The sequence below is a fragment of the Aulostomus chinensis genome, chromosome 17 (assembly GCF_037954235.1).
Source record: "Aulostomus chinensis isolate RoL2024-O1b breed Wild chromosome 17, RoL_Achi_v1.0, whole genome shotgun sequence".
In the NCBI taxonomy this organism is placed as follows: domain Eukaryota; kingdom Metazoa; phylum Chordata; class Actinopteri; order Syngnathiformes; family Aulostomidae; genus Aulostomus; species Aulostomus chinensis.
Genome location: NC_141336.1, coordinates 15,027,397 through 15,052,909, shown reverse-complemented (window position 1 = coordinate 15,052,909; position 25,513 = coordinate 15,027,397). Strand labels below are relative to the sequence as shown.

General features: G+C 43.6%; 3 protein-coding genes across 7 annotated transcripts; 1 reads left to right on the top strand and 2 right to left on the bottom strand.

Annotated features, from left to right (window-relative positions):
• The first annotated feature begins 38 nt into the window (after positions 1 to 38).
• Positions 39 to 8,467, top strand: nemf (nuclear export mediator factor). The gene is made up of 32 exons (XM_086181966.1): positions 39 to 194; positions 323 to 391; positions 1,124 to 1,226; positions 1,437 to 1,562; positions 1,691 to 1,839; positions 1,931 to 1,998; positions 2,089 to 2,178; positions 2,294 to 2,367; positions 2,480 to 2,550; positions 2,656 to 2,731; positions 2,856 to 2,996; positions 3,137 to 3,345; positions 3,436 to 3,609; positions 3,690 to 3,753; positions 4,121 to 4,209; positions 4,296 to 4,399; positions 4,507 to 4,569; positions 4,654 to 4,766; positions 5,277 to 5,334; positions 5,419 to 5,477; positions 5,548 to 5,668; positions 5,744 to 5,987; positions 6,073 to 6,115; positions 6,197 to 6,246; positions 6,335 to 6,476; positions 6,988 to 7,065; positions 7,160 to 7,354; positions 7,492 to 7,527; positions 7,643 to 7,749; positions 7,824 to 7,867; positions 7,955 to 8,034; positions 8,189 to 8,467. The coding sequence occupies exons 1-32, from the start codon at positions 136 to 138 to the stop codon at positions 8,264 to 8,266; spliced, it is 3,177 nt and encodes a 1,058-aa protein (XP_086038092.1). The 5' UTR covers positions 39 to 135; the 3' UTR covers positions 8,267 to 8,467.
• klhdc2 (kelch domain containing 2) lies at positions 8,446 to 14,503 on the bottom strand. Of its 5 annotated transcripts, none has more exons than XM_086181974.1 (16): positions 14,402 to 14,486; positions 14,027 to 14,123; positions 13,517 to 13,557; positions 12,190 to 12,504; positions 12,013 to 12,092; positions 11,791 to 11,908; positions 11,591 to 11,703; positions 11,195 to 11,279; positions 11,010 to 11,093; positions 10,758 to 10,838; positions 10,610 to 10,668; positions 10,413 to 10,522; positions 10,258 to 10,330; positions 10,050 to 10,137; positions 9,906 to 9,958; positions 8,446 to 9,546 (listed from the first exon to the last, which is right to left on the bottom strand). In XM_086181974.1, exons 4-16 carry the CDS (start codon positions 12,463 to 12,465, stop codon positions 9,423 to 9,425), a joined length of 1,344 nt encoding a protein of 447 aa, XP_086038100.1. In that variant the 5' UTR covers positions 12,466 to 12,504; positions 13,517 to 13,557; positions 14,027 to 14,123; positions 14,402 to 14,486; the 3' UTR covers positions 8,446 to 9,422. The 5 variants fall into 5 exon arrangements, with proteins under 5 accessions (XP_086038100.1, XP_086038096.1, XP_086038095.1 ...); XM_086181970.1 differs by having other exon boundaries at positions 12,190 to 12,483; XM_086181969.1 differs by lacking the exon at positions 14,027 to 14,123 and having other exon boundaries at positions 12,190 to 12,483; positions 14,402 to 14,502.
• Positions 14,504 to 18,594: 4,091 nt separating this feature from the next.
• pole2 (polymerase (DNA directed), epsilon 2) lies at positions 18,595 to 25,042 on the bottom strand. The gene is made up of 19 exons (XM_086182340.1): positions 24,908 to 25,042; positions 23,996 to 24,096; positions 23,822 to 23,897; positions 22,896 to 22,973; positions 22,708 to 22,801; positions 22,534 to 22,608; positions 22,304 to 22,387; positions 22,147 to 22,203; positions 22,001 to 22,049; positions 21,349 to 21,421; positions 20,916 to 21,088; positions 20,748 to 20,837; positions 20,033 to 20,087; positions 19,892 to 19,951; positions 19,739 to 19,816; positions 19,495 to 19,603; positions 19,114 to 19,290; positions 18,868 to 18,935; positions 18,595 to 18,758 (listed from the first exon to the last, which is right to left on the bottom strand). Exons 1-19 carry the CDS (start codon positions 24,976 to 24,978, stop codon positions 18,740 to 18,742), a joined length of 1,587 nt encoding a protein of 528 aa, XP_086038466.1. The 5' UTR covers positions 24,979 to 25,042; the 3' UTR covers positions 18,595 to 18,739.
• Between the last annotated feature and the right edge of the window lie 471 nt (positions 25,043 to 25,513).

Genomic DNA, 25,513 nt, shown 5'->3' with positions numbered 1-25,513 from the left:
TCCACCTCGGCTTCCGTACTAAGGTGCTATTGTGCGCATGCGCAGGCATTCTCCTGCGTGTTTTCCTGGCCGATGTTGCTCCAGAAATGCGAACGTTTGCCTATTTTTCTTATTGTAACCAGTTGTTAATTCACAATGAAAACAAGATTCACCACTGTGGATATCAGGGCAGTTATTGCCGAGATCAATGCCAAGTAGGTGACTTGTGCTTTAGCCTCTAAATTGATCAGTTTACTTTAAGCTCATCTGGCCGTGCTAGCTATTGCTAATATGGATGTCTTTACACATGTTCATAAATATATATTTTTGCCTTCTTTCGCAGCTACATAGGCATGAGAGTGAACAACGTGTACGACATCGACAACAAGACGTACCTCATCCGGTTACAAAAGTAAGAGCTGTGTGCTAATGTGGCTAGCTAGTCTCACTAGCCTATTTACAGTTGTGGAATAAAAGTTTTTATCATTGTTGAGCAAAGAGCTAAGGACAAGAGGAAACAGTAACAGGAGGAGGAAGAGAGGACGCAGGACAAAAGGAAGAGAGATGGAAAATTGTGAGGGGTCGTACGAAGTAGTTGCGTTAATGGATTCAGAATGATCAAGGTGGAGAACGATTAGAAGAAGCAGGCTCTGCAGGATGATTTTTTTTTCCAGAGTAACTACAGATTTTTCAGCCTTTCAGTCATTTGATACGGTGTTCGAAAACATATTCCTGTTGTGAATTGTAAGAAAATCTCCCTGGGGAAACTAATGCACGGAACCCTCCGTAGATAAGTGTTGAATATACGCATAGAAGAGGGGATGCAGGACTGGGGATCCTCTGGTTCAAAACTATGACACCCTTAATTGATCAATTATTTTATTATTTTAACATAATGTTTTGACGTACTTTTTTATTTTTAATGTTCTCTCTCTCTTTGTTGTAAAGCACTTTGAGCTACAATATTTGCATGGAAGGTGCTATGCACAAATGAGGTTGACGACGATGATGATTAGTAGTAGTACTCATAGGAATAAAAAGTGACATTTAAAATAAAAACTGAAGTTTAGAGTCAGAAGTACAGCCAAGTAGAGAGTGTGAGTGCAAGTTCCTGTATGACCTGAGTCTGCTTCTACTGTTGTAGGCCGGACCACAAAGCTGTTCTCCTGGTTGAATCTGGGACCAGAATCCACTCCACAGACTTCGAATGGCCCAAGAACATGATGCCCTCTGGTTTTGCAATGAAGGTAATAATACCCTGATATTGATCATATTCATGTTGTAGCTGTTGTGGAGAGGGATTTCTAAACCCTGTAACAAACTGATGCATGATTGTTTTGTTTTTTTTTCCTGTGTGTCTCTCTGTGATTGTGTCTTTTTATCAAGTTCCTTACTGGATGTGTTTTTATTGATTTGATTTTATCGAAGCCTAACAATTAAAGCGACTTTCCTCATAGTGTCGAAAACACCTGAAGACAAGACGGTTGACCCAGGTTAAGCAGCTCGGGATTGACAGGATTGTTGACATCCAGTTCGGTTCTGATGAGGCTGCCTACCATTTGATTGTTGAGCTGTATGACAGGGTGAGAATACAACAATAAATATTTACATCAGGCTTAAATAATCCTGTATCTTTCAACCATGGCAACGATGATGATATTGATGCACATCATTGGGGGGTTACATATTATTCGTTTGCATCCAACTTCAGGGTAACATCATTCTTGCGGACCACGAGTACACCATCCTGAATCTGCTGAGGTTCCGCACGGCTGAAGCAGAAGATGTGAAGATTGCTGTGAGAGAGCGGTACCCTGTAGAGAGTGCCCGACCCCCTGAGCCTCTCATCAGCCTAGAGCGGTAACCACACTGAATTTGTTGAAATCCATCATAATCAAAATAATCGATCTCCATCGCTAAACCGATTCAAAACTAAATCTATTTTATGTAGACTCGCTGAAATCATCAGCAAAGCTCCAAATGGGGAGCAAATGAAAAGAGTTCTCAACCCTCACCTTCGTAAGTAGCTGGACGTTTTAAATTTTGTTTATTTGAAAAGTTTTAAAGTTCCCCTGAACAGGCCGAACCCTATTTTCATTTTTTTAACAGCTTACGGAGCCACTTTGATAGAACATTGTCTGATAGAGGCTGGACTGCCAGGCTCAGTCAAAGTGGACAGCCAAGTTGACGCTTCTCAAGGTAAAGGTTGTTACCGTAGATTTGCCTGTTGTGATATTACTGGTAATATTTCTAGAATGTTTTTTTTTCTGTAAATACATAATAATCCTAGTATCTGTTCTGATTTGGTTTTCAGTTGCACCTAAAATCCTGGAAGCCCTGCAGATGGCTGAAACATACATGGACAAAACTGAAAACTTTAGCGGCAAAGTATGACATCTTTTCTCAAGAGTGTGTGTGTGTGTGTGTGGGGGGGGGGGGTTGTTGGTTAAGTGTTATCAATGTTTTTCTAATCCAAAAATTCTGCTTTGTCGAATTCAAGGGGTTCATCGTTCAGAAGAGTGAGAAGAAACCAAGTTTAACTCCTGGCAAACCCAGCGAGGAGCTCCTCACGTATGTCACTTTTTATTTTAGAGGAATATGAATAATGGTCATGTCAGCTGAGCGGTTATATTATGTCTATGTAAATGATTTTCTGATGATATTATATGCTTGCAGTTATGAAGAATTCCACCCATTCCTCTTCGCCCAGCATTTAAAAAGCCCCTTCTTGGAATTTGAATCTTTTGACAAGGTAAATCCTGATTTTACTGCTTATTTTGTTTTGATCATCCTGGTGTGATTATAGATTATGTATCTTTTGATTTTTGATTTTTTTTTTACGGTGTAATGAATTAACACAACCCTCTCTCACTTAGGCAGTAGATGAGTTCTTTTCCAAGATGGAGAGTCAGAAGATCGACATGAAAGCCTTGCAGCAGGAGAAGCACGCTCTGAAGAAGCTGGAGAATGTTAAAAGGGATCACGAGCAAAGACTGGAGGCCTTGCACCAAGTACAGGTGCGCGATGTTGGCATCTTTTACGTTCACGCTGCTGCTGTTCACCCTTAGGCATGCATGTGAAGTTCACTCGTGAAAAGACGTTTGCAAATGAAGCATGACGTTGCTCAGATGCATTCATGTTCCACCACGTTTTCCAGGAGGTGGACAGAGTCAAGGGTGAACTGGTGGAGATGAACCTGCCTGTGGTTGAGAGGGCGTTGCAGGTGGTCCGCAGCGCACTGGCCAACCAGGTGGACTGGACTGAAATTGGCATTATTGTCAAAGAAGCACAAGCAGCTGGAGACCCCGTAGCTTGTGCCATCAAGGAACTAAAGCTGCAGACCAACCACATCACCATGCTTTTAAAGTGAGACCAACAGAAAATGTGACAGACACTTCTACTCGTTGCCGCACAAGATGTTTGACTCTCTTGCGACTTTCATTTTTTTCTTTGTAGCAATCCATATATATCTGAGGAAGACCAGGAAGAGGAAGAGAAAAGGGAAGTTCCTGGGGAAAAGGGCAAGAAAAACAAAAGTAAAGACAAAGGCCAGAACAAGAAGCTGCAAAAGAACAAACCCATGCTGGTGGATGTGGATCTCAGCTTGTCGGCTTATGCCAATGCCAAAAAGTAGGTATAGTGAACGTTGCAGAGAATTGAGCATTGTGTGAGGGCAGAGCTGTTTTGAATGTTTATATGTGCTATTGAAGGTACTATGACTGCAAACGCAGCGCTGCAAAGAAGGAACAGAAAACCATCGAAGCAGCAGATAAGGTAAGAGTTTGAGTCCACTGTCAGGAAGAAGGCTTGTGAAACTGCATGCCTGTGAAGCCAGAAGTAATCCTTTTATGAATAATACGACTTGTAGTAGATATAAACACACACACAAATACATATGTATATATGTGTCACGAGCAGCACATGACCTGGGATGTACAGGACAGTAGGCTACCATGTTGTTGGGACATGGGTCGGATTAGATGTTTTGATTTCCCCGACATGTACAGCGTTCTTGCGGTCATGGAAAACCTGGGGAAAAAATGTAGCCGTCAAAATGTGAACGAGCTCTTTTAGTCTTCGCTGTCTTCATCGGTGGAGTTAATAAAGATTTCGTAACAAACTATTTGTTCGTGTCATTAAGGCTATGAAATCCGCAGAGAAGAAAACCCAGCAAACCCTGAAAGAAGTGCAGACAGTGATCACCATTCAGAAGGCCAGGAAGGTCTACTGGTGCGACACGTGAACACCTAAAATACAGAATAAACTCATTTTGACTTTTTGATTCTCAGTTTGTTTGTTTCATCCCCTTTTGGCAGGTTTGAGAAGTTCCTGTGGTTCATCACTGCGGAGAATTATCTCATCATCGCGGGGCGGGACCAGCAACAAAATGAGATGATTGTGAAACGCTATCTCCGGGCCGGTAACAGACACACACACACACACACACACACACACACTCTCTCTCTCTCACTCTCTCTCTCTCTCTTTGGTCTTGCCTCATCGAATCAACCTTGTCTCACACTTCAGGTGATATCTACGTTCACGCTGACCTGCACGGAGCTACTAGCTGCATCGTCAAAAATCCCTCAGGTAAAGCTTCCCCTCCGGTCTCTCTCGTCTCCATCGTGTTTGTTGAGTTTATGATGATCACCTGAATCGTCTGCGCGTTTCCAGGTAACCCCATCCCCCCTCGCACCCTGACAGAGGCGGGCACTATGGCGGTGTGCTACAGCGCCGCATGGGATGCGAAGATCATCACCAGCGCCTGGTGGGTCCATCATCATCAGGTCAGTCAAGATTATTGAGAGGCTTGTTTTTGCTTCTATCTTGTGCGGTAATGTTCTTTTCGAATGCAATTCTTACTTTTTCCTCATTTTGAGACAAACATTTCATTAGACACTTCTTATAAACCAATAAGAGACTAATAGATTCATTTTTTCTGATTGAAGGACTTTATTGTTGTTACTCAATTCAGAAAATGATTTTTTTGAAAAAAATTTTTTAACTTCAAGCAAATGTAAGACGCAATATTAAAGTGACACCAGTACACTGCAGGGTTTGAAAACAATGAAATAGTTCAATCGATGCTTGAGTGTTTTTGTTCCTTCTGGTGCATTACAAAGTTAAAAAAAAAAAAAAAAGGCCGGCTGATTTAAACGTGCCGATAATATGGAAAAAGATGTATGTATTATGTAAGCCCAAAAAAAAAGAATAAAAGCTGAAAGAATGGATATAGTACTTTTTTTTTTGTGGACATCATGGTAATACTAGATGTTACTTATGTTGTTGTTGTTCAGGTGTCTAAGACGGCTCCCACTGGAGAGTACCTGACCACGGGAAGTTTCATGATCAGAGGTACGGAGGCTTAAAATGACACACATGAAAGGCACCAGTATAAAATCGAAGAAATGCAGCTTTATTTGATCCGTTTCTCCTCAGGAAAGAAAAATTTCCTGCCGCCTTCTTACTTGATTATGGGCTTTGGCTTTCTCTTCAAGGTGAGGCACTGTGATTTGAGGGTGCGTTTCAGTAGTAGTACACCCTTTAATGATAGTTTAATTCCTGCAGGTGGATGAGCAGAGCTTGTTTCGGCACAAAGGGGAACGAAAGGTGAAGACGTTGGAGGAAGACATGGAGGAGGTCAAATCCAGAACCGATGAGCTGTTGGACGAGGGGGAGGAGCTAATTGGTAGCATGGGCAGAAACACTGACTTTGTTTCCTACAAGCATGCACAGTTTTAACTGATACGGTTTCGGTTTGCAGGTGATGACAGCAGCAACGAGGATAACGGTGAGGACGGAGAAGCAGGAGATGAAGAGAAGAGCAAGGAGATGACAAAAACGCTCCAGGACGTCACAGAGGAGACTTCAAGCGAGCAGGGCAACATGGAGGCCGAGGGAGAGGAGAGCGGAGAGGAGGACAGCGGGAAGGAGATGGAGGAAGAAGCGAGGGAAGAATTCACATTTCCTGATACAACCATCTCGCTCACTCATTTACAGCCCGGCAGGTAAGCTAACGTTCCCCTCGTAGCCTAATAGTTTTATCATCACACACCATAACGGATGAACTCAATGATCTCAACTCATTTCTAGACTCTCCCAGAAGCCTGGCTTTAAAAAGGAAGCTACTGTTCAGGTTTGTTCACTCACTATGTACAACACAGGGTGTGTTATCCATAATTATTATCATAATGTTAGTTTATCAATTTCTCACCAGTCTGAGGGAGACGCACAAGGGAAGAAACACATGACTGCTAAACAGAGACGGTGAGTTACTGAAAACACAAATACCTCCTCAAGGTCTTTGCAGTGCTGAGACAGGGGACATCATCACGTCTTTTGTCGCGGCCACCAGAGAGGAGAAGAAGAAGAAGCAGAAACAGGAGGATTGTGACACGGAGAAGACCGACATCACATCCGTTGGATCTGCTGCAGTCGATCAGGGATCCAAAAATGAAAAAGGGGCGTCCCAGCATCCGCTGAAGAGAGGTCAGAAGGTGAGATGTGGTCTGCTGTGATTCCATCCCCTCGTTAACAGACCGTTAAAGCCTTTATTAAATCAAGAGGAATAATGAATTGGAGCAACAATGAATGTTTCTTAGTGTCTGCAAAGCTATGGAAAAAAATCACATCAGATAATCAGGGTTCATCAGATGCAAAGTAAAAACAAGTGTGCCAGCAACAAATGACCTGAAATTTTAAACATTTTTGAGATCATATCTGATTTAATGTGCTTTTTAGCTGATTTCCACAGCAGCAACCATACAACATTTACAAAATGTAGTAAAGAAAGAGATTTGTTCTATAAATAGATCAGACACCCTATTTATAGTTTTTTCCCGAACTAAAAAATGTTTGTATAGATCTGCAATCTTTTCTGTATTTACGAGCCTGGTTACAAGTGGTTTTACCACCACCGCCACCTGTGCTCTCTGTCCCAACTTACTCATCTGATGGATTCATCTGAAGCCATGCGCGTTGTGTGTGTTTCTCCTGTCATCACAACAGAACAAGCTGAAAAAAATCAAAGAGAAATACAAAGACCAGGATGAAGAGGACCGAGAGCTCATGATGCAGCTACTCGGGGTGAGGACTCCCCCCAACTACAAGCATAACTGTCCTGCACACACACTCTCCTGACAGCGACATAATCAATAACTGGGAGGTCTCGTCTTCTTAGTCAGCTGGCTCCTCCAAGGAAGAGAAAGACAAGGGGAAGAAAGGGAAGAAGGGCAAGGGGAAAGAGGAGCCTGTCAGGAAACACCCCTCTCAGAAACCGCCACCGAAGCCTCGTAATGTCGAGACCGCTGCGAAGAACCAGGAGCAGACCGGAGAAGAGGATGAAGTGGGAGGTGCTGCTGAACAAGAGGACAAGGTAAGGGTCTGCTGAAGATCTAGTACCATGATCTTGCTCAAGAACTCATGGAAGAGCTGCTTTGGAACCCGATGAACACAAATCAAACGCACGATCGATGTTAGAGGTTGACGGATTAAAGTTGCTGTTTGTTTCAGGAGGACGACGTGGACCAGGACAACCCCGGAGCAGAGGTGGTTTTCAATGTGGATTAAAAAAAGAAGAAAACATTATTGGGCTTTTTCAACTTTTTTTTTTTCCCTGAATCATTTCCATGCACCCATCAGTTTATTACTCATATGTTGTCAGGAAGCAGAGAATCTTCTCAACTCTCTGACGGGTCAACCTCATCCTGAAGATGTGCTGCTGTTTGCAGTGCCAGTCTGCGCTCCCTACACCGCTCTGTCCAACTATAAGTATGGCGCCGTACAACCCTTGATGGATGACACGTGTCTTAAGATGGCTAATTTGCCTTTGTTTGACCCTTTAGACATAAGGTGAAACTGACACCAGGCACTCAAAAGAAAGGAAAAGGTGAGAAACTGATCGACTGAAAAAAAATCTTTGACCTTTTACAAATTTACAATTTGAAATGGCTTTTTTGTCTCTGGTCCCTGCTAGCTGCACGCACCGCAGTTTTCAGCTTTTTGAAAGCCAAGGAGACGTCGACACGAGAAAAGGACTTGTTCCGTAGCGTCAAGGTAACTGGTTTTCATTGCCTTTTAGTACCTTTAATGCAAGTTTTGTTAAAGAAACGTAACAGTCAATGGATTAAAACAAAAATGTTTTTTTTTAGTCAACCAAGTGTTTATTTTTGTAGTATTACAGTGTTAAACTGTCGCTCCTGTGTTGCAGGACACCGACCTCTCCAGAAATATGCCAGGTAAAGTTAAAGTATCTGCTCCGAACCTGCTGGCTGCTAAGAAGAAGTGAACCGGGTCACTCAGAAACCTTCAACCTGCGCCGCGTGACTCGGTTCGGAGGGACGACGCAGACGTCATCCATGTGTCAAACGTGACGCTCTCGTTTGAGTATGAATAGTTTTATCTTGAAGATGGTTTGTATTTGTTGACCAAAAAAGATTGAGATTAAAAAAAAACAAAACACTAAAAAACAGAAAAACAACATCTGGTATGTGTTTATTCTTTGAGTACAAACAGTACATATTATATACTACAGTTTAAAAAATAAAATTAAAAACACCATGGGAACATGTGCAAACCGGGCAAATACAAATTTACATGAGGCATTTCAGTGCAACATGGCTCACTTTAATAACGCTCCGTATTTTTAAACTCGATTAAATTAAAGGAGGAGCCAGGACACAGAAACCACACAGTTTCCTCACAAATATATAAATAAGTATATATACACAAAAAAGGAACGTTTCTGTGGCTTCAGAGTAGATAGTCTTGCAGAACTTAAAGCACTAGTTTTAGGTCTGTGTGAACGTACGCAACCTACCCAATGTCTGTGTTAACAATTGTGCAAGAAATCAACTGTTTCATCCAACCGGTATTTAAGACATTAGACATATGAGAGTGAAAACCAACTGACTGGCACCAACAAAACTGCCCCCCCCCCCCCGCCCCCACATCTGTGTTTGCTGCTGAAACACAAAAGCTGGAATCTTGACCTTCACCCAACCCTGCGCAGTTTTCTTCAGTTTCCTTTCAGTGGTCCTCCAGAGAGGCTGAACCATCGCAGAGGGGTTTACCGATTCTTCTAGCGGGACATCCATTTAATATTTTTAACGAGATTTCAAAAGCAACACCACCCGTGTCTTGGAACGCTCACAAAAAAAAAAAAAGGAACGGAAAGCCCTACAGTATTACTTCAGCTTTTCAGGGGTGATTTAAGAAAACCAAAATCAGAAAAATATATGTAGATACATTATAACCAGCTTTAATGGTTGTCTGCGAGTCTATTCTCAATAGATCCCCAGCTGTTCATTATTGCTCAGTTGTTGTTTTTTTAACGTGTTCACACACATTCAACTAATACTCTAAAAAAGAAGAACACTCATCTCTTCCGTACACGTTCTCTCCAGTAATCCTCTCCACCGGTTCCAATGGCGTGTCCTCCCGCTCTACGATCCCAGTGTGTTGACGCGTGACATTCTCTGTTTGAGGCTATGCAGAAGGTGTTTAGGCAAGCAGTCCCAGTAACTAGCCAGGCGCTCCCGGTGCTGCAGAACCGCCTCCATGCAAAACCTGGAGAGTAGAGAGAGGAGGAGAACAATGGAGTTTGTTAAAAAAAAAAATTGTAAAAAGGCAACAAACAGCAGTTCTTACCGAACCGATGCATGTGGCAACCAGATTCACAATGTGCCCAACTTTTAATCACACACTTCCACAGTCAATAACTACATTAACAGGAATAAAAACATTCTGATATTGACACTAAACAAAATTCCCAATTTGCTCCACAGCATGTAAATACAATCTTGTATGAAACCTTCTCATGTATGTGAGGGTACATAGTCTTCCTTCATATCAGGTCAATAGTTGGATTATTGCCACCCACATAAATCCAGACCCTGGTGTAAATCATTGTCTTTGCACACACTCACCGTACAAGCGATTTAGGCTGAACGTTGAAAACCAGTAGCTCGTTGCTGTGGGCCTATCAAAAGGAGGTGGAGAAAAAAAAAAGAGGTTCAATATTCAGAGGAATTTAAAACTCTGAGGTGATGGTGTTACAATGTGCATCTTACAGCTCTCTGATGAGATAGCAGGTTGTTGGCACACCCTCCAAACACAAAGACCTCCCCGTCAGGACCAGAGCACGCTGTGTGCCACAACCTGCAACACACACGGTCACAGTATTTATAACTAATGTTCATGCTGCCGTACAGCTGAATGCCACTATGCTCAAACAAGTACATGATGGTGCTCATATAGACAGTGATGTGGAACATCTACCTGGGGCTCTCTGTGTGACTGTGTTTGAATGTCTTCCATTCATTTTTACTGACACAATAAAGCCAGGCATCACCTGCGTGACAAGAGAATAACCAGTTAGGACGAGGCACCCCGGTGGGGATGGCTGAGAGAATATTTACCACAGCAGGACTCACTCAGTGTCTCTCGGTCCGTGGTAAAGCCCCCAAATAGAAAGATGTGGTCTGATGACACGGGGGTGAAGGAGTGCCAGGACCGGCCAACAGGACCCTGCTGGGGAACGCTCCTACAGCGAGGTGGGCAGGTTCAGGGTGAGGATGTTAGATTTTGTAGTTTGCTCGGATCATAATCCACTCAACAGAGGAACACTCACATTTCATGCCACTCCCACGTGTCCAGGTCGATGTAGTACAGGTCATTTAGTCGGTAGTTCTGCAGACGAAATGATATCTTGGGATCAGCAGAGAGCAGTCACACGTCACACAAGGTCAAAGGTCAAGTTTTGTTTTGTTTTTTTTTACCTTATACCGTCCTCCAAACACATAACCTCTGTTACCAACAGTGGCACAAGCATGAGCTGCTCTGGGTGACGGCGTGTTCCCCTGCATTGGACCATACCAAGAGATAAAAAAAAAAGAAAGAAAAAGACAATGTCAAAGATTCTGATTCTGCTTATTCAAATTTCCCAAAAGATTTAGATCTTTATCAAAAAGAAAATCTTGATATGCAGGTCAATTAAAAGGTGACAAAAGTGCGCGGGAGCACATGTTCACCGTGGTGACAGGCTGGCTCCATGTAGATGTCTCCAGGTCCAGGACATGGATGTGATTGTTCCAACCCCTCCTAGGATTGTCCCACTGCAGCAACAACAGGGAAACAGTCCAAATGATTAAGAAAAATCATTATTGTATAATTTATCTGATATAAAAACATGTGAAGCTGTTATTGGTTCACAGACCACAAGTGACGACGACTCGTCATATTCAAAAGTCCCTCGATGAAACTCCTGAGATGCGTAGCCGTAGCCCCCAAAGAATATAAGTCTGTGGATACAGCATCAGACATAAATTGTGATGAAAATCGGTTATCTGTCAATATCAAATCAAATGTATTTTCCAATAGCACACCATATTTTCATATACTAACATCCATTACATTCAAGTCCGCACCACGACAGTTAAATCTCTCTGCTGTGCGTACGCATGTGTTGTATTTTAAAGATAAATGCTAACAGCGAGCCTACAATGGACTGCTTCACAATATGATTCGAAAAGCACTTTGTGCACTGTTCAGGTAGAAAAGTAAAATGTACTGTTTTCCAAAGAAAATTTCAACCCTCATTATCATCCCTCACCTGTTCTTCTGAACCCAGCAGCCTAGCTTGTCCTTGGAGGATGGAGGGAGTCCTTTAAGATCCCTCATTTCCTCCCAGTCGAGGCTTGGGGCCCTCAGGGGCAGACGATAAATCTGTGCAGCACAGAGAGAAAACGAGTTGGAGTTGGAGATCTGATCTGATGTTCAGCACAAGATGCAGTGACGGGAAATTGGCTTTACCCTATTTGTGTTCCCCCTGGTGTGATGACCTCCAAATAAGTAGAGGACTCCATCGACACACACCCCACAGCTGCCTGACATGGATGTGTGCAGGTTACCTCCAGCTACATGTTCTGACCTGTAAATATTTGGGACTCTTGAAATCATTTTCTGCATTTTATGATCTCCATATTTGACACCAGTGCCCCACTTTTGTCAATGTGTAACTGAAGTCACTCTCACCATTCTCCTGACTCCATGTTGTATGTCCAGATCTCATTTCTTGGCAGATACAAATCAAAAAATCCATGGTTTTGTGCGTTCTAGTCAAGAAAATTAAATAATGAATTTAAACAAATAAATAAAAGTGGTCCAGACACATTCATTTCATAAAAACACAATTTTAAACTCTGTATGTACCTTGTATCCACCCCAGACATACATTATATTTCTGTCAACCACTGCTATGTGACCACTGCGCTCAGCTGGGGCGTCCAAGTCCAATTCAGACTCAGGTGGTGACCAGTCCAGTGGTTCCTCATCTTCAACCTCTTCCTCCTCATCTTCCTCCTCCATATCCTCGTTAACCATCCAAGGAAATGCCCAGTCATCTTCATCTCTGTCCGAGTCGTTGTCATCCTCCCCAGCTGGCGGATCTCTCATATCTTCATCCACATCTGCAACTCTCTCTGCCATGTCAGTCTGTCCTGTCTCCTAACACATCAGGGAGAGAAACTGCAGGATTTTTATGATGTTGTGCCCTGCTATGATATAAATTTCCAACTTCCCCAAACACACAACATCTGCAAATCGTGTTTTTGAATGTTGTCTCAAGTTAAAAAGGGGCCGTGTGACGAAAAAGTCACCTTGTTCATTGCTTGTGCACAAATATTAGGGTCTCTAAGGGGCAGCATGGCTTGGTGGTAGAGTGGCTGTCTAGACCCTGGAGGGTCAATGGTTCAATCCTCTCTTCCCCCGGTGACTATGTCCAAGTGTTCTTGAGCAAGATACTGAGCCCCTAATTGCTCCTGATGAGTAGGTTGGAAGCTTGCATGGCAGCACCATCAGTGTGAGTGTTTGTGTGTGTCTGTGTCTGTGTGTGAATGAGATGACAATGTAAATTGCCATGAGTAGTGCTGAGGTAGAAAGGCGCTATACACAAATGAGTCCATCATTTATCCCAGATGTGCCTACTCATGTTTGCTGGCTCACTCTGTAGTCTGGTGATTCAACAAGCCCTTCAGATTTGATGAAACTTAATGCAACTCAAGGGATTTCATTGAAATTGTGTCCCTGCATCTTTATATGTGCATGCTCCAACCATGTGGGTGTTTTCATCTCAGGCTGCTTGAGGACTGAGACTCTTGTTATGTTGTTTTTAAAAAAGTGGCATTCGAATCAGTCGGCCTATCACAATGGAGTGGGCTTTGCGGTGGAGGGGCAGAAGCCCAAACTGACAGAATGACAAAAGTAGTTGGATTGATGGCCTACTCAGCCGTACCTATGAGCTTTTTGATAATAACTACATGCTAATGTTGGTAAATAAAACATCAAAATGAAATAATTAAACTTAAAGAGAGGCATAATATGGCCCTTTATCTATAAGATGATACAGTATCAGTATTTTCTCTTTGAAAAAATAGTTTTGGAAACAGATTCACACATCAGTATTACATTCTGGTCTTCGACATGCTGCCTTTGTGATAATGGACCAATATGGTTGACAGAAAAGCGTTAGTGTTCTTACCCAGTCAAAATGGTCTTCCTTCTGGGATTAAATTCAGAATCCTGCAGGAAAATGCATTGACCATATTGAGGCAAATTGATAAGGTTATTCCCTTTGAAAGCCCCATGATTACACAGGGCCCTTAGGTCTTGCATACAGTGTCTGCTGCTGGAGAAAGGACAGAGTAACTTCTTCATGTGATCTTGGATTTTGGTGTCAGGTGATAAAGAGCAATTAAACTATACATGCAGAACAGTCATTGTCATCCCACCCAATCACAATACATCCTCCAGACCGTAACAAAACTAAGCAGAATTTTGAATGTCACCTTAATCTCATGTTCCAGATTTTAAACTCCTTCAGTCATTTTTATAGGGACATGATCTGGGTGGCTAAAATGACACTGGCTGCATCCACCATGCAAAAACCCACCCTAGCCCCGAGTAACTGATTGACCAAAGTGGCCTTGCAACCCCAATCTGAACCTCAGGCAGAGAGGCAAAGTACAAAAGTAACAAACATCGCAGATACCTTTCGGGGGATTCCAGCTGCCCCAATTAGCTAGCTCAACTAGTTAGGTTAACGTTCCAAAACGACGGCCGTCAGCTTAGCTTGTGTGTTGGAGGTTCTACAAACAAAATGTCCAAATGTAACTGGAATATTCGGTTAAAATGCCCCAACTGCGCAAGCTCTGACCAGAAAGCTAACGAGCACCAGATACTTATCGAGTTCATGTTTTAGTTGCTACTAGCTAACAGTTAGGGAACTTGAAAATGAAACCCGCTCACACGCTAGCGTTTCTAAAGATAAAATGAGTAATGAAATTGCATTTTCCCTGTTAGCCTAACAGTATTACATTAGACAGACAGATTTATGTATACTTATTTCTATATGATTGAGACTTACCTCGTCAATGTTTTCTTTTCCTGCAAGCTTCAAAAGCTACACGCCATGTGAGTGAGGTCAATAGTAGTCCTCCGGGGGCACGACCGGAAGTTGTCAACGTCGTAAATCCGCCATCTTGCTAAGGTCAAAAAGGCTTTCTGACATGTTTAATAAGAATCAGAAATCCTTTATTAAGCTCTCGCGGGAAATTATTGTTAATAGTGTTATTTGCATATATATGTGCATATACTGAATATGTCTATATTTATTTGTGTGCATGTACTTAGCATACTGATATAGAATTATAAATATTAGGGAATGCTCCTCCTGGAACCGTCACCTTACCGTGGTGGAGGAGTTTGAGTGCCCTAGTGACCCTAGGAGCTATGCTGTCGGGGCATTTTGCCCCTGGTAGCATCACCCAAGGCAGACTGGTCCTAGGCGAAGGGCCAGACAAAGAACGGTTCAACAGACCCTTCATGAAAAAACCAGCAAGTGCTACGTGTACCCTGCCCGGAGGGGCACCGGGGCCCCGCCCTGGAGCCAGGCCAGGGGTGGGGGCTCGAAGGCGAGCGCCTGGTGGCCGGGCCTTGGTCCGTGGGGCCCGACCGGGCCCACCCCGAAGAGGAGACACAGGCACGTCCTCCCTTGGACTCACCACTCATCGGGGGAACCGGAGGGGTCCGGTGCAATGTGGTTTGGGTGGCAGTTTCAGGCGGGTGCCTCGGCTGTCTGAACCACAGACATGGAAGCTGGCTTTTGGGACATGGAACGTTACCTCTCTGGTGGGGAAGGAGCTGGAGCTGGTGGAAGAGGTTGAGCGTTACCGGCTAGATATAGTCGGCCTCACCTCGACACATAGCTCTGGGTCCGGAACCCGAGTCCTTGAGAGGGGTTGGACTTTCTCTTTTGCTGGAGTTGCTCTGGGTGAGAGGCGGAGGGCGGGGGTGGGCTTTTTGGTTGCCCCTCGACTCTCTGCCTGTACGTTGGGGTTTCCCCCCGGGGACGAAAGGGTTGCTTCCCTGCGCCTTCGGGTCGGGGAACGGGTCCTGACTGTGGTCTGCGCATATGCGCCGAACACCAGTTCAGAGTACCCACCCTTTTTGGAGTCCTTGGGAAGGGTACTGGATGGTGCCCCGGCTGGGGACTCCATTGTCCTACTGGGAGACTTCAACGCTCACGTGGGCAACGACAGCATGACCTGGAGAGGTGTGATTGGGAGGAACGGCAGGCCCGACCCGAGTGGTGTTCAGTTATTGGACTTCTGTGCAAGTCGCAGTTTGGCCATAACAAACACCATGTTCGAGCATAAGGATGCCCACCGGTGCACATGGCACCAGGACACCCTAGGTCGCAGGTCTATGATCGATTTTATAGTCGTATCATTTGACCTGCGACCGCATGTTCTGGACACTCGGGTGAAGAGAGGAGCTGAGCTGTCAACTGATCACCACCTGGTGGTGAGTTGGATCAGATGGCAGGGGAAGATGCCACACAGACCTGGCAGGCCCAAACGAGTAGTGAGGGTTTGTTGGGAACGCCTGGCAGAAGAACCAGTCAGAACGATCTTTAACTCCCACCTCCGGCAGAGCTTTGATCACATCACGGGGGTAGTGGGGGACATTGAGTCCGAATGGGCCATGTTCCGCTCTGCCATTGTCGAGGCGGCTGCTGTGAGCTGTGGCCGCAAGGCTGCTGGGGCCGGCCGCGGGGGTAATCCTTGAACCCGCTGGTGGACACCAGAGGTGAGGGGAGCCGTCAGGCTGAAGAAGGAGGCTTACAGGGCATGGCTGGCCTGTGGGTCTCCAGAGGCAGCTGACCGGTACCGGCAGGCCAAACTCCGGCGTGGGAAGAGTTTGGTGAGGCCATGGAGAACGACTATCGGTCAGCTCCAAAAAGGTTCTGGCAAACCGTCCGTCGCCTCAGGGGGGGAAGGCGGCAACTTGCCCACACTGTTTACAGTGGGGGTGGGAGGCTGCTGACGTCAACTGGGGAGATAATTGGGCGGTGGAAGGAATACTTTGAGGAACTCCTCAAAGTAGGGTCGTCCAATCTCCTGGGCAGAAGTCGCCGAGGCAGTTAAACAACTCCGCGGTGGCAGAGCCCCGGGGGTGGATGAGATCCGCCCTGGGTATCTCAAGGCTCTGGATGTAGTGGGGCTGTCTTGGCTGACACGTCTCTGCAACATTGCGTGGACATCGGGGGAAGTGCCTTTGGAGTGGCAGACCGGGGTGGTGGTCCCCGTCTTTAAGAAAGGGGACCAGAGGGTGTGTTCCAACTATCGGGGGATCACACTTCTCAGCCTCCCTGGTAAGGTCTACGCCAGGGTACTGGAGAGGAGGGTCAGGGCGATAGTCGAACCTCAGATTGAGGAGGAGCAGTGTGGTTTTCGTCCTGGCCGTGGAACCATGGATCAGCTCTTCACCCTCGCTAGGGTGCTGGAGGGGGCATGGGAGTTTGCCCAACCAGTCCACATGTGCTTTGTGGACTTGGAGAAGGCTTACGACCGTGTTCCCAGGAGCATACTGTGGGGGGTACTCCGGGAGTACGGGGTGGATGGCCCTTTACAAAGGGCCATTCGGTCATTCTACCGGAGTAGTGAGAGTCTGGTCCGTGTGGCCAGTAGTAAGTCGGACTTGTTCCCAGTGAGGGTTGGACTCCGCCAAGGCTGCCCTTTGTCACCGATTCTGTTCATAACTTTTATGGACAGAATTTCTAGGCGCAGCCGGGTGGTGGAGGGGGTTGAGTTTGGTGGCGGGAGGATGTCGTCTTTGCTGTTTGCGGATGACGTAGTCCTCTTAGCGCCATCGGGCCACGACCTCCAGCTCTTGCTGGGACAGTTTGCAGCCGAATGTGAAGCGGCTGGGATGAGAATCAGCACCTCCAAGTCTGAGGCCATGGTCCTCAGCCGGAAAAGGGTGGTTTGCCCACTCCGGGTTGGGGGGGAGGTCTTACCTCAGGTGGAGGAGTTTAAGTATCTCGGGGTCTTGTTCACAAGTGAGGGTAAGATGGAGCGGGAGATTGACAGGCGGATTGGGGCGGCATCCGCAGTCTTGCGGTTGCTAAACCAGTCTGTTGTGGTGAAGAGGGAGCTTCGCCAAAAGGCGAGGCTCTCGATTTACCGGTCAATCTACGTTCCAATCCTCACCTATGGTCATGAGCTTTGGGTAATGACCGAAAGAACAAGATCGCGAATACAAGCAGCCGAAATGAGTTTCCTCCGCAGGGTGGCTGAGCTCTCCCTTAGAGATAGGGTGAGAAGCTCAGTCATTCGGGAGGGACTCAGAGTAGAACTGCTGCTCCTCCATGTCGAGAGGAGCCAGTTGAGGTGGTTCGGGCATCTGGTGAGGATGCCTCCTGGGCGCCTCCCTCTGGAGGTTTTCCAGGCATGTCCAACTGGGAGGAGGCCTGGAGGCCGACCCAGGACACAGTGGAGGGATTATATCTCTCGGCTGGCCTGGGAACGCCTCGGGATCCTCCCGGAAGAGCTGGTTGAAGTGGCTGGGGAGAGGGCAGTCTGGGCTTTCTTGATGAGACTGCTGCCCCCGTGACCCGGACCCACCGGATGAAGCGGAGGACAACGAAGACGAAGACGAAGAAGGGAATGTTACATATTGATGTTTGATTTATATGTATCCATTTACATATTTACACACAAATATATATACACATGTATATATATACACACATACATACACATAGATGTATGTATGTGTGTATATATATACATTCATAGATATACATAAAAACAGAGCGAGAGAGAGAGTCCATCCATCCATTCATTTTCTTCCGCTTATCCTGTTAAAGGTCATGGGGGGCTGGAGCCTATCCCTGCAGCCTTTGGGCGAGAGGCAGGGTTCACCCTGGACAGGTCACCAGTCTATCACAGGGCCAACACAAGAGACAGACAACCATTCACACTAACAGTCACACCTACAGTCAATTTAGAGTATCAATCAGCCTTGTCCTCTCTTGATGTCTTTGGACTGTGGGAGGAAGCTGGAGTACCAGAGAGAACCCACGCACAACATGGAGACTCCACACAGAAAGATCCTGTGCTGGAGCCGGGGCTTGAACTGAAATCTTCTTGCTGTGAGGCGACAGTGTTAGCCCCTGCACCACCGTGCCGCCTGAGAGGGAGAATTTAACATTTTTATCCAAGTCTGTTTTTCCACATTATAAGGTATCATGGAAAAAGTATGGATCTTGATCACTGACATTAAAACCTTTATTACTCATAACATACATACAAACACAACCTGTTGATTTCAAGTTCATATTAAACAACAATACAGTATAAAATAATGGCAAATCTACAATAAAAACACAGATACTCCACTTGTAATTCCTCTCTTCTTGCTAGAGTCCTTGAAGTTTGCTGCAAATATAGAAGGCCACAGGTCAGAATAAATGTTATTGATCGTTCACAATGCAGCTGTCTGTAGAAAATGACCTGAAGAGAAAACTATAGTAGAAACACATCCCACCTGTCCTCAACTGTTCTGTTGGATGGGTAGTACACCTTAAATGTAAAACCACTTTTTGGGAATGATCCCTATAATATGAAAACAAAGGATAAAATATAGAGGTGATTAAGTGAAACTAAATAACAAAGACATGTTCTATCAAGAGAAAGAGAGAGAGAGAGAGAGAGAGAGAGAGAGAGAGAGAGAGAGAGAGAGAGAGAGATTCAGATAAGAGTCTGAAATTCATATTCTGCTTCATTTTCATACCGGGTTGACACAGAGACAGTCTGAGTTGGAGATGTTGAAAGGGTCGTATTTGTCAGCAAAGATGATGACGTCGGGGACCGGGTAGACACGCAGGGAATAGTCATATGACCAGAATACAGGGCTGACATAGAGAGGCAGTGGACTCAGGTGACTCTGGGACAGGATGGTCCTAACGAACTGTGAAGATTAAAATGACAAGTTCATTCTTTAACTTTGTTTTTGGACAGAAATTAGAAATGTCTAGGTAGTTTTCAGCTGTTGACATCATCGAAAAGATGCCAGAAAGCTCATAGTCCAGGCAGTACTTTGGTCTGTAATTATACAGTGTGTCTGTGTAATAATCGGTCTTCAAGAGGAATGTTCAGAGAAGCTGAAACTCACATGGTTTGGAATGTCAAGGTTATTATTTGGCAAGTGGACGCAGTTCCTGCACATCTTGTTGACCAGGTCTTCCCTGATGATAATGATCTCCTGACTGCAGTACTGGATTCTTACAGAGGGAACATGCCATCAGAGAGAAGAACAAAAGCTCCATCTTCGATTCTAGACCTTAAATATAGGAGCTTGCAAACTATTTACTTGTAGAATCCCATGACATCGTAACCTCGAACAAAAGAAGTTTTACCTGCAGGGGTTGGTGGTGAAGACAGAAAATGGAACCCTCTGTCTGAACTCCTCAGTGATGTGATCTGCCAAAGGAGGCCTGAGAGGGACATATTTATGTGAATTTTGTCTAAACTACAGATGTAGTGATGCTGAGTCATATCTGAATGTTCACCTGGGCAGGATGGTGCCCGGGGCGGGGTCTTCAGGGCCGGGAACAAACACAAAGCGGCTACTGCATGTGAGAGAAGAACAAATTCAAACACTGAGAAGATCAGAATGGCAGAATGAGGATAAAACTCTGGGATCTTCCTACCTGCTGTGAATGCTGGGATGAGCACATATGGCATCCGCAAGAGCCTTCAATGACTCTAGACAGAGAATAAACAAGATTCTGAAATGCTGTCATTTGACATTTTATCTATCACTCATTTCAGGCCTGACAGGGAAAAGGTTCGGCACCCGTACACAAACCTTATTTTAAACTGTTCTGAGTGTTCACACCGACAATGAATCCACTCCCCAAATTGGCCGCACAGTTCCAACTTAAAAAGAATTTTTTTTTTCTTATGAACCGCGACAACATCGTCTTAAGAGTGTAGTTATTAATAACGCGGTCGCCCCACAGAGATCACGCCGAACATATAACAGGTTTGCGAAGGCAAGTCGAAATAAAGGATGTAGCAGTATGTGTGTGAGAGGAAATAAGGAGGACATTAATAAAAATAAAAAACAAACAAACATTGAGATGTTAATTAGAACAGGACTTGAAAAACCATGACCTTTCACTACACATCCAGGTGCAGTCCCAGGCATGACCAGGAGCATCCTGTCACCTACATGTGAGCTAATGAAATGAATTCATCGTTTTATATTCAGTTTCAATTGCTGGTATCTCAAATGTAATGGCTGGTTGGGATGGAGGTGCTAGATGGCTCTAGTTCAACGACCTGCTACAAACTGGTGTGAAAAGGGCCTCAAAGACCCGAGGAGGTGCGGTGCAATATGTCCAGAGGATCTGAAAGTCTCACCTTTGAGTGATCTGATTTGTGTTTTTCCATACGGGATGGACGAGAAGTTTCCACAGAAAATGAAACAAGTGGGAGGCATTGTCGCGTAGCCTGTGAGAAAGACATCAACAGGTTTAGTGGAAATTTAAAGTAATGAAAGTAAATAAATTAAATGCAAAACAACTCGACCTGAGAACATGAGACTGAGCTTTTCCATCACTTCCACGCTATCCAGCCACACATCAGAGACAATAACAAACATGGCGTCCTCATTCTCCTCCTCCAGCTGCTTTAGCTTAGCCGAAGCCTTCACAGACGTTGTGGATGGACCGCCAAAGAAGTTCAAGTTGCCGTAGTAAGCCCTGGCAGCGAAGGAGGATGACATCACAGTGAAAACTGTCCTCATATGAGAACGCAGGACGCAACGAAATACAGAGGAATAAGCTGGTACATGAATTAGGTTACCATGGTAACAGTTAGACTCCGATCTAGGAAAGACTCCATTATGGAAGAATCTTTCTGATTTCATCACTCCATAGCAATGAGAACAAGCTCCTCCATCTTTGTCGAGGATATTCATTTTTCGCCGTTTAAGTCAATCAACTTTATTTAACCCTCTGACCTGGTCGCTGATGACGGCTCTGTAGGGGGGAAGCCAAAACCGTTGACATGGAACACCGAGTCCTCATACCAACCTGCAGGACACAAGGCCAGACGGGTGCAATGGTTCAGTTTCTATTAAGGTTTTTGTAAATAAACAAAAAGAGCACATGACAGGGAAACAAAACTGTCTGTCGACTACTGTGAGAACTCAACAGGAGAAGAATGAAACGTCAGGAATCAAGGATGAAAGCCATCATCTGACATCAAGAGCAAGCAGAGTTTCCAACCAGTAATTTTACAGTTATTCATTTTCCCAACTTGGAGCTAGTTTTTCCTCTCGTGACTTCTTAGTTCTTTTTTAATTCAGTATTTGTACAGTGTAACTTCCTTGTGTAAGAGAAATACGACAGTTCGCATGTGTAAACTGACCCTCGGATTGTGCATTGAGGAGTTGGTTTAGCTTTGCTAATCATGAATAATGGATGTAATAATTTAGACAGAGAAAAATCTGAATATCTAACTGCATTTCTAACTTAATTTACAAGGCTTTTAATTCCTTATCACGTCTGCCAAAGAGGTTATGTTTTTCTCTTCTTACTTCGTCTCCAAGCAGGATGATGAAAAAAAGAGGGTTTCCCCAAGTTTATTGTAGTAGTTGTATTTAATCTTACCCTCTGCCAGGACAAAGCAGGATTCGGTGTAGAGGCCATTATGAAACTGGTAAGAACTGAATTAAGGTAAATACCAAATAATGAAAAGCTACAAAAATATAAAGTATTTTGTGTTAAGCAACTCCTATGAACAGGTTAAAGGATATTGCTTTGGATAAGTCCAGCTGGACTGTTCCAGTTGGGTCTTCCAGGAAGTATTTACCCTTCAAAATAAAAGCAAAAAGAAACCAAAAATGAACGTCGTAGTGAATTTTCAAACTTATTCCAAATATCTCAGTTCCAACATCTGCAACCCCAACTCACCTCTTTCAGTTGTGTGATCATCCCGAGGACGATGACCTCTCCCACTCTGGCGGTGCTGCCGAGCAGAGCTTCAATCGTCTTCAGCTGGAAAAACGGTAAACAACAACGGACAGCAAAATGAATTTAAATCTGTTAAAGCAGCTCAGCATTGATTAGAAAGACGGCAATAACGCGTTAGCTCTCTTTTAAAAAATTGTATTTAATCTACCAGGAGTTTGCGATTTTATTACCTGGAATTTGTTTTGACCCTCTTCAACAGCGGCTCCTATTGCTGGGGGGGTGAAGAGCTCGTGTCGATGTGTGCGCTATAATGGAAATATAGTAGTATTATAGTAGTAGTAGTATAGTATTAATACTACACACAAATATGGACGCATACTCTCGATAGAGCAGAGCTCACTGACCTGCTGCAGGATTGTGTAGCGCTCCCTGAAGAGTTCAGCTTTGTCTCGGGATGAACCACACAGACTCGGCGCCGGATGGGTGGTCATACTGATGCTGAAATTGAAACGTCACAGTCTGAAACCAGTGTCAAATGAAATACTTTTTTGGTCTCATATGAAAAAAATATGACAGAGGCCCTTCTACTTACGGTACAAATTTTTTACGCTCCACACTGTAAATGTATCTTGGAACATCGAAGGCTCCGATGATGTTGAAAACATTATCTCTGAGACAAAAAAATAGAAGCAATACAACTACGTTATTTTTCCCATGAGACAAATTAAATGAAATCTACATCTTGGTGTTGAAAAGAAAATGAAAAAATAAAATATATTGGACAATACTTAGTTAGGGGTTATAACTGTTGTTTAGTTGTATTTAAATGCTAATATCCGTACATTTTATCGTTATTTCACAACTAAACTTATTTATCTAAGTCATCAGTTATGTGTCAAAAATGTTGCTAACAAGGGAAATAAGAAATTCTGATTTTATTCATTTTAATTTTTTAAATTTTTTTATTGGTTTATTTGACAGGGACCATGCATATTAATAAAAATAGTTATCTGAAAAAAAAACCCACCATGTAAATACACCAGAATTAGTTGAAATAACTACTTTTCATCTGCAGTCCACAGGCAGGTAACATGAGTAACATAAATACAACCAGCAGCCATACAGCACTCATTTTACATTTCGTTTTTAAAAATAATAACTTTTTTTTTCATTGCCGATATCACTTATGACAATATTTCAAAACTAATCTGGCCTATAGCTGGTAAATATTTATGCTATCATTGTCTGTAAGAAACTCGTTTATATGACATTCAAACTTCGCACTTTCTAAAAAAAAAAACATGTAAATGTTGGGAAATTTATAAAGTAAAATTTTTCTTTATTTGAAATCATTTGGGATAGCCAATAAATCACCTATTTGCAAAACTAAATATATAAATATTAATACTGGTCATTGGACAGATACAGATATATTAAAATCTGCATATGACATGTGAATATTTTGCATATTCCCACCAAAATCTACTGAAAATAACTTCTAGTTGCAGTTCTACTTACATGGTTTCATCACAAGACTGAGTGCAGTCCTGCACAGCACTTTCCACCACGGACAGCTCGATCATACTGGAGGACACTGTTGGAAGTCACGCAAGATTGCAGAATGAATGCACACTTATGCCGATGACAAACATGTGATGGCTGTTCAGCGTCCACGGACTGTCGTCCACTTACGCGGTTGTTTTTCCACCGCATCCAGGACCTTCTCAATAACATCCTCCAGTTCAGAGGGGCTGACGGACTCCAGGACCTCCACAAGGTACCTGCTGGCCTCACTGGAGAAGAAAACAAAAATCAGGATAACCCCCACTCCAGAAGAAAGGCTGCTAACTGTGCAAAGTTGCTAACATCATCATCATAAGTCAGCAAGAATATTCTGAAGTTCAGATACTGAGAGATCTTGACTGCAGCAACCTGCTCGGTATCCCAGACTCCAGGAGCAGTCAGTGAGTATCGTTATCGGTAGAATCAGCGATCAGGCGTCCAGACCAAGGTAAAGATCCAAGAAACACTTCACCAACTGACCTGTTCTAACCAGCTTGGGGTATTCTAGTTGTTACATTACATTGGTTTAATTTGTTCTGAACAATCAGTGGCATCAACACACCACAATCAATGAATCACATGACAAAACAACACTTTACAATAAAAAACATAATGTTGATAGTAATTGTCACTTCAAATGGACACGGTTCACTTCAGCAGAATAACCCAACTAGACAAAAACATAAGATTTCTGCAGTCGTTCTTATTGTTTACAGTTCTGTCAAAAGTTTAAATGTCACAAGAAGTTATTTTGTTGTTTGTGAGACGGTGAAGAGGGAATTTTAGTCAGTGATACACATGCAAATATTGTATCAGCGCTGAAGGCAATTTAAGGGTTAACAAATATAATTAATTCAAAATATCGGGGTCGAAGACTTGAACTGAGTTCCAGTTCGAGAAATCAGCTTAACTTCGATAATAGAAACAACAGTGTGAGACACCCTGTCTCTCACATGACAAATGCTATTGTTACTTCTGTCTAAAAAAAACAAAAACGTTTTTAAGAAACATTTTAACACTGAAAGTATTGAGAATACATACGGTCGCAGTATAAGTCCCCGCATCTTGAAGCCTGAGGAAACTTTAGTCTTGATTTTGCGAACAACATCCATGTTTGTTACTATCCAACTCAAGCTTTGGCGCTAAATGGCCTGTCCACTTCCGCATGTATTTCATCACTTCCGTTGATGACGAAAATTTTCTCTACACGATAGCCAACGTTCATGAGATCAAATAAATAGAGAGAATTCAGTACTCCTACTACTACCTCTACTACTACTACTACTACTACTACTACTTCCCATGTCTCAAAATTTTACGTCTGTACCTCTCTGACATATCTATGATTTCCAAAAGCCTGAAAGAAAGTATGGTTCTCTTGTTATGAATGTTCTACCGTATATTCTCTTATTACAGAATATTATCCAAGATAATCTTTTTAAGAGAATATGGTGAAGTTCCTTCCTAAAGACCTTTTTAAAAAAAAAAACAACAACAACAACAAAACAAACCAGTTTTTATTTCAAAACATTTCAAGCGTTGCTATTATAACACATTCATTAACTTTTACTTGACTACAACGGAGAAGCCCAACATATGTTGGCTGTGTGACATTTTATGCTATGATACCTTATTTATTTTATAATT

Excerpts from the sequence above, each read along its gene's own strand:
- nemf (XM_086181966.1), top strand. The coding sequence starts at position 136 with ATGAAAACAAGATTCACCACTGTGGATATCAGGGCAGTTATTGCCGAG. Across the intron at positions 392-1,123 it reads TACCTCATCCGGTTACAAAA|GCCGGACCACAAAGCTGTTC; the intron begins GTAAGAGCTGTG and ends CTACTGTTGTAG. Across the intron at positions 6,116-6,196 it reads AAAAGGAAGCTACTGTTCAG|TCTGAGGGAGACGCACAAGG; the intron begins GTTTGTTCACTC and ends ATTTCTCACCAG.
- klhdc2 (XM_086181971.1), bottom strand. The coding sequence starts at position 12,465 with ATGGCAGAGAGAGTTGCAGATGTGGATGAAGATATGAGAGATCCGCCA. Across the intron at positions 12,093-12,189 it reads ATGTCTGGGGTGGATACAAG|AACGCACAAAACCATGGATT; the intron begins GTACATACAGAG and ends TTTCTTGACTAG. Across the intron at positions 11,909-12,012 it reads AACATGGAGTCAGGAGAATG|GTCAGAACATGTAGCTGGAG; the intron begins GTGAGAGTGACT and ends AAATATTTACAG.
- pole2 (XM_086182340.1), bottom strand. The coding sequence starts at position 24,978 with ATGGATGTTGTTCGCAAAATCAAGACTAAAGTTTCCTCAGGCTTCAAG. Across the intron at positions 21,089-21,348 it reads GAGCCGTCATCAGCGACCAG|GGCTTACTACGGCAACTTGA; the intron begins GTCAGAGGGTTA and ends CTTCGCTGCCAG. Across the intron at positions 19,817-19,891 it reads CCGGGCACCATCCTGCCCAG|GCCTCCTTTGGCAGATCACA; the intron begins GTGAACATTCAG and ends TGTCCCTCTCAG.